Source organism: Asparagus officinalis, chromosome 6 (assembly GCF_001876935.1).
Source record: "Asparagus officinalis chromosome 6, Aspof.V1, whole genome shotgun sequence".
Classification (NCBI taxonomy): Eukaryota; Viridiplantae; Streptophyta; class Magnoliopsida; order Asparagales; family Asparagaceae; genus Asparagus; species Asparagus officinalis.
Genome location: NC_033799.1, coordinates 1,407,483 through 1,414,732, shown reverse-complemented (window position 1 = coordinate 1,414,732; position 7,250 = coordinate 1,407,483). Strand labels below are relative to the sequence as shown.

At 33.8% G+C, this 7,250-nt stretch overlaps 1 protein-coding gene and 2 long non-coding RNA genes across 5 annotated transcripts in view; 2 read left to right on the top strand and 1 right to left on the bottom strand.

The window, feature by feature from the left end:
• On the top strand, positions 522-1,284 carry LOC109844153. Of its 2 annotated transcripts, XR_002247880.1 has the most exons (4): positions 522-757; positions 871-941; positions 1,076-1,157; positions 1,245-1,284. It is a non-coding gene; the product is annotated as an uncharacterized LOC109844153 (long non-coding RNA). The 2 variants fall into 2 exon arrangements; XR_002247879.1 differs by having other exon boundaries at positions 618-757; positions 1,076-1,278.
• Positions 1,401-5,720, top strand: LOC109844224 (vesicle-associated protein 3-1-like). Its single transcript, XM_020413193.1, has 7 exons — positions 1,401-1,966; positions 2,087-2,157; positions 2,250-2,331; positions 2,417-2,532; positions 4,128-4,280; positions 4,892-4,950; positions 5,408-5,720. The coding sequence occupies exons 1-7, from the start codon at positions 1,801-1,803 to the stop codon at positions 5,454-5,456; spliced, it is 696 nt and encodes a 231-aa protein (XP_020268782.1). The 5' UTR covers positions 1,401-1,800; the 3' UTR covers positions 5,457-5,720.
• The window catches only part of LOC109844233, a 2,207-nt gene continuing 1,898 nt past the window's right edge, over positions 6,942-7,250 (bottom strand). For both annotated transcript variants that reach the window (XR_002247914.1, XR_002247913.1), the window contains exon 3: positions 6,942-7,250. This exon is cut by the window's right edge and continues 428 nt beyond it. This is a non-coding gene — a long non-coding RNA (uncharacterized LOC109844233).

The window sequence follows — 7,250 nt, the reverse complement described above, 5'->3', positions numbered from 1 at the left end:
TTTATATTGGGATAGAGTTGTGGAAATTGTTTAGCTCACAGAGAAAACATAATTGTAACAATTACATTTTTTTTAAAGTCTAAATTTTTAAATAGCCGTCATGTCACCCAATTCACACTCCTCTAGGGTAACTTTTAGTTAGTATCAGAGCGCGGGTTGTTAGGCGTGACTTAATCGTTCAGAATGAGATCATATGACAACATAAAACATGACAACAACAATTGCATCTCTCTTCACAAAAGGTACGAATATCACAATACTTCCATTATTTGATGGGAACATGTGTTTTTGGCTCAGATCGAAGGAAGATGTGGTGTTCTTCGGGACTCGGGCTTCACAGATCACAGAGAAGGGGGTTCACTTCTCCTTATTTTTATTTGGTGGGTTCTCAACAATCATAATTTTGGTTTGTTTTTTGTTTTTGTTTTTGTTTCTTAAGGAGTTAGAGTTCTCGTTTAGTTAGGGATTTTAGAGGAGTTTGGAGATAACAAACTCAAAGAAGAGTAAAGAATTATATATCCATCGTCAGTTACGTCTCTGGTCGATGATGTAATATAGTTTCAAAAGAACTCCAACTACTGAAGTCGGTTGCCGAACCAAAGGGTATAAATTAAATTAAACGGTACTACTGTTATTGTTTTAAATTAAACAAAGCTAGGCTCATCATCATCATCATCATCATCATCATATCTCTCTCTCTCTTCCATGGCAACCGGCAAGCTGATTCAAGTCGACCCGCCCGAACTCAGGTTCCCATGTAAGCAGCTAATCTGGGATTTTACTGCGAATTAAGCTGATCTCTTCTTCTTGGCTCATAATTCATCTAATTTCTTTGTTTTGTTTTGTTTTTCCCCCCGGCCAATTAATCAGTCGAATCAAGAAGGCGCATCCCGTGTTACATCATGTTAACCAACAAAACCGATGACCACGTCGCCTTTAGTGTAACTCTCGATCGTTGGGGTTTTTTCTTTTTTCCTTTCAGTCGGAGTAATTAAGAAAAGACATAAAATAATACAAACTAAATTGATGTCTTTTCTTTTCTTTTTGCCCCCCACTTTTCTGGTTTGATCTATAGCTTTGTTCGGATGCCGTAGAGGAGTACATCGCTCAGCCCAACAGAGAGATCCTCTCGCCCCGATCCACATGCAAAGTCGAAGGTAATTTTTGTAATATTGTTTATGAATATATAATACACGTATTTGGTGTACCTAGTTGGATTATTTACTTATTTATTTGGTTGTTAGTAATAATGCTACCGCGGAGGAAAGCACCACATCGCCAAGATTGAAGTTCATAGCGTCGTCACCTTCGCAGGAGCCGGTGTTGATGACATTAAATGCAAATGGGTAATTTAATCAAAATTTTTATGTAGCTTTAAGTTTGTTTTAATTCGGATTTATGACGCATTCTTACTTGCGCCTCGCAACGGTGCGTGTTTCGAACCACTAAAATGCTCGTACTATGCACGCGAACGTACCTTTATTTTATTTTTTTTAATTCTTTTCCATCTAGTGCAAAATTGTAATTGTACTAATGTAAAATTCTTATATTAATAAACTGTGTTGTGTACGAAGAACATTGTATTGAGTAATGTTGCCTGAAAAAATTCGACTGTGTGTGAAGTTTATTAGAACGACATACACTATAAAGTGTAAGAAATCGTAAATGGAACTAATTAAGGAGGTTATGTAGCCTTTCTTCAAGCCATAGTATTTCGGAAACGTTCATGAGAATAAATTTGTTTAGTTTGTTAGCGATCAGCTTTAATTTTATTGAATTCAGAGTTCGAGGGTCTGACGCATGCATTTGGGTTTCCTACAGTTCACTGAGAAGTCAGATAATAAGGTGGACAACGTCACACTGCAAGTTGTTTGCGTCTTCCCAACATCTATTCATCGATCACTTGATCTCAAAACAACCACCGGCAAGCTAATTGAGGTTAAACCAACAAAAATCCGATTCCCATGTAAGTACATCTCCTTCCATCAGATTTTTCGATACTCTTTCTAATCTCGATCAATGTTGGGGGTCTTATTTGTTATATTCCCACTTTACTCGTTTAATTTCGTAGTTTTGGTTTGATCAGTTGAATTAAAGAAGCAGATACCGTGCTCTATCTTTATATCCAACAAAACTGATGACCACATTGCCCTTAAGGTAATTCTAATTGATTTTTTTTTTTTTGGATAGATTCATAAAACACATAAAAATTAACTGATGTTTTCTGTGTCTTTTTCCTCTTGTTGTAGTTGACGTCCACGAATTGGGTGGACTACAGAATTCGACCTTCCATGGCAATCCTCTTACCACGATCCACACGCGAAGTCATTGGTGAGTTTTGTAAATTTTACAAAATTTCTACCTGTTTGATCTCCTTTTGCTATAGTTCTAATTAATTCAGTTTTTTTAATTATAGTTCTAATGGAAGATCAAAGGAAAGCACCACGTAACATGAGATGCGATTTCTCTTTGACTGTTAATGCCGTCGTCACCTTTGCAGGAGCCACTGTGAAGGACGTTGCTCATAACATGGTAATTCAATATTTTAAAAAATAGCTATAGGTTTATTTTGATTCTGGTCTATGTGGTGTGATTTTGGAAAATCGACATAATAATATTACACGCTCAATGCTTGCAATTGTTTGTGTTTGTTTATTTTGAATTAATTTAGAGGTTGTCTCAATAAGACGTTTAAGCTCATTCGCATTTTGAATTGGAATTGTGAAATACACTGCCCAGGTTATTAACTAAAACAAGGTTTGATTTGAAATTATGTTTCCCATGGTTTACTAATTAATTCCTATGAGATCATGCCATGCTCTTTTTCTGAACTTAACTTGGTCATGAAAATATATTTTGTTTGCTTCGTTGAAGATGTTTATTTTTAGATATCAAGAACGGGTAGGATTGTCTAAAATTGAATTTTGCATGTAGTTTGCTACAAGTCACACATACTATGGAGGATAACAACTTAGATATGAAGCTAAGGGGGGTTACTCTTAAATTAAATCCCTCTAACCATTACATCAAAACTCCAAAGTTATGGTGAGAATTGAGGATTATAGTTTTATATTAATTCTATCATGTTCCCCGAGGTTGTGTGTCCTTTTTACACATTGAGAACCTGGACTCATGCAACTGCAACCATTTTTTAAAATCCGGATTAAATCATGGCCGTCAAGATTCGCACATGGATTGCTTTGATACCATTCGTCAAGTCCCTCTACTATTGAACATAATGTTAGTATTTGTTTGTAAAAAACAAAATAGTCCCACATTGGAATTTTGAACATTCTTTTAGAGGTTTATGTTAGTATTTGTTTGTAAAAAACAAAATAGTCCCACATTGGAATTTTGAACATTCTTTTAGAGGTTTAAAAGCATTGAATGCTTATTGGGCTTTGAATAATGGATCAAAGTGTAGGCTTCTAAACCCGCGTGCGGGTAGCGCGAATAATGCGCGATTTTGACGCGATTATAATTATATATATAATTATATATTGAATATATATATAATTATATATTGAATATATTTTATTTTTAATATTATTTTAAATTTTAAAAATTATGAAAAGACAAGACTGTTGAAAAGTGGCTGTTTAATCCAAGGGGTGTTTTGAAAAGTTGTGACTATTGGAAGCACCTTTTCAAAATCTATAAATAGTTTATATTTTCAGATATCAAAAAAAAAAAGAATTCTTTTTCTGAATCTTTTCTAGCAAAAACATCTGCAATATTACAAACTTGTTTCACAACGAATTAAGGAAAATTCCAGATTTGCTTACTGGAATTTTCATTTTCTGTTGTATCCTGGGAAGAAAATTTGCATTAACCCGAAGCAACTTTGAATATCAAGTGGGGGCAAATATTTCTTTAAGGAAAGTGTTTCACGCCTCGGAATTTCTGTCTCCTTCAATATTAAAACTAACACATAAACTCTAAAGTTATAATGAGGGTTGAAGATTATAATCTTATATTAATTCTAACAGTTACTAAGTCCTTAAGCCATAAAATTTGGGATCCGATCATGAAAAAAATATTTGTTTGAGTTTGTTAAAAGAGGCCTGTTAGCTTTTCCTTAATCCAAAGTTTGAGCGTCTGATGCGTGCAAGTGATTTTTTCTTCAGTTTTTCAGAGAGTCGGGTAATACAGTAGACAAGGTGGAGCTGAAAGCTATTTATGTATCACCGCCTAAGCTTCCATCGCCGGTTCCTGAGAGATGCGACAAGAGATCTTTGTATTGGGCTTCTGCTACAGCAACTTTACAAAAATTTTACAATGTGAGCATTTAAGTTATTTTTCGATCTGCTACAAGAATTATTTTGTTGCTTCTTTAGCTCTCTTAATATTTAGTATCTAGTGTTTCATGGAGATCCTTTGTCGATATTTATGGAGATTGTAGATCTCCTTTTTTTAAGGGGCAAAAATAAACAAATAAATAATAAATAAAAAGAAGGATTTCCTTTCTTTACCGGAGATTGTAGCTTTCCTTTATTTACTGGAGATTGTAGATTCCCGTTTTTACTTGATTGTCACTTTGGTTGCGCATATCTTATATTTGAAGATTACAAAATTTTAAATTTAGTGTAACAAGTAGTATGAAATAAATTAGCCATAATCTTTATAAAACACGTGGTATTTGTAATATCTAGGTTAACCGTATTCACATTGGAAACTTATTATTATCTCTGTGTGTATTTTTTGTGAGTTCCTTTATTCACCTCATTGCTATTATAAATCGAACTGCCTCTATGGGTGAATTTTTTGTGCATACTTACAATTATCTAATGCTACATAAAATCATAATTGAGTCTTACAATTATCTAATACTACATAAAATCATAATTGAGTCCCTTTTATATTCTTATCCATATAATGACTTAAATTTCAGGGCTTAGCGAGGAGGAGAATGTGGAAATCCTGCACAAAAATAAACTTTGATAGTAACTTGTGAGTAGAACAACTCGTATCCTTCATCTTATCAATTTGAGTTTGTTACCTTTTGTTCTTAACCTTTTTTATTATAATTTTGAATTAGACCGAATTTAAAAGTAGTGTGGAGAGGAGAAGAGATAAAGAGTTTTACAATCTTTATTTGTTTAAAAGATTGTAAGAGGACTTTGGAGGAATATGACATGTTAGTTATGTATGTAAAGTTGGGAGATTGAGAGACAAAAGTTTCTGCTTCCCCTTATAATTCTATATTTGTATTATGCACCGTGGACATACGCCGAAGTTGGTCAACTGAACCGTTTTAAATATTGTTGTACCTCTGAGTAGAAAGAAAATTGACATAATATAGAAATTATTACTAATTATTCAACCTAATTGTAGTATTATGTAAGGAGCGTTCCTTTACTATTTTTCTCCGATATTTGACTTGTGTCTTCATCATGCCTTTATCCAGGATCAGAGAGCCGTTGCTGGTTTCTTCTTCTAATCAAACTGGAGGATAAATGTGTCATACAATTCAAATACATATATATAATGCGGAAGTTCCTAATTATTTATATCGCATTGCACGAGGTAATTATGTTTCCAAACCACATATGAAACATGAATGCGATATGTGGTTAATTTTTTAAAAGAACAGGGTTTTGGTTCATGTTCTTTTGCTTTTTTTTTTAACAAACTCAGATCGTAATCCCAAAAGATCGACAGCCGCTCTGGTATTATGTTGATCAGCATTTTTATTTTTGATTGAATATGAATTAATAACATTCATACCATTAAAAGAGCAAACTTGCAAAGATTTCGAATCCTCTTGATTGACTTTGACTTCGTATTGAATTTATTTGGAATGTGGTGGAATGAGCTGGTCTTGAATTATGGATGAATGATCAGTATGATAAAATTTCTATTTCTTTGAGTTGACTTTATATAAGTTTTAACCCATTTTAAAAAATTTATCTATCTATACGACTCTATTAAAGTAATCATTGGGGTACATAAAGTGGAGGAATGAGTGTTTATTCCTTCAAAAATGTTAGAGACACAACTCCAACCACAATCCCAATGCCTCCAACCACAATCCCAGCATTAGGATTGTGGTTGGAGTTGTGCCCGTAGCACTACTCTTATTCCTTTAATTTTATTGGAATTGGTAGTCATTTTGGCCCTGTTTGGTTTGACTGAAAATGATGGAAAAGAAAAGAGATTTGTGTTGTTTGGTTTGATGGGAAGATAAAAAGAAAATGAAAATAAGAATCAAAGAAGAAAATAAGGCTCTGAATTTTTGTTCTCAGCATCCTCCTATAGAGCTAGTGAAAGTTGAGGAAAATTTTGTCAGGGTCGGCCAACCACAACTCCTGCGATCTTATTTTATCTCGAAGCAACTATCCACTGCGTCCAAGAACAGACATCCTCCATTAAAAGGTATATTCAGCTTCATGGGCCCAGCTAGGGCATTTATATAGGTTTAAGTAAACTATACACACATGAAAAAAATCACGTATAGAATTCTCTTTATAGGATATATTATGGTAAATTACCCTGAACGCCCATAAACTTTCAGTGCTTTATAGTAAACCTCCATGAACTTTCATAATCACACTAAATGTCCAATAACTTTTGCAGAAATCCACCATGATCTTTTAGGTAAATTACACTAAACACTCATGGATTTCAAAACGCCTCTTTATGCTGTTTTTTTTTCCAATTTAAGGGGGTTGTCTACAAAACTCAAAAAGTTTGTGGGAGTTTTCTACAATTGCAAAAAGCTCAAGGGTTCAAGTATAATTTTCATGTATAAGGGTAAGTTAATTATTTTTTATCTTATTTTTATTTATTTTCCTTCAAATTTCTTTCTACAATTCCTAACCAAACGTTAAAAAAATCTTTTTTCCTTTTATCATCCTTTTCCTTTCTTTTCCTTTTCCATTTAATTTTCTTTTCTTTCACTTTACCTCAAACCAAAAACAGTCTTTAAAAAGAGGTGATGCTCGACATAATGTTTTTTTATTAGTTAAAAAGATAAATAGATCAAGTTGAATGAATGGATCATCCACTTTTATAAAAAGAATACATACTTTGTACGCGCGGCAGCGTTTGGTAACAAGACTGTTTTTTCTGTTTCTGTTACTTTTTTTCAAAAAATCAATGAAATGTGTTTAGGAAGTGAGGTGTTTTTTTAAGCTGACCATATACAATATCCAAAAGATCCAACGCTTTTCTCCCCTGACCCGTCGCCTAGCCTCCAACGTGTCGCCCAGCCACCGACCGGTCGTCGCAGCCGTCTCCGCGTCTCCAAG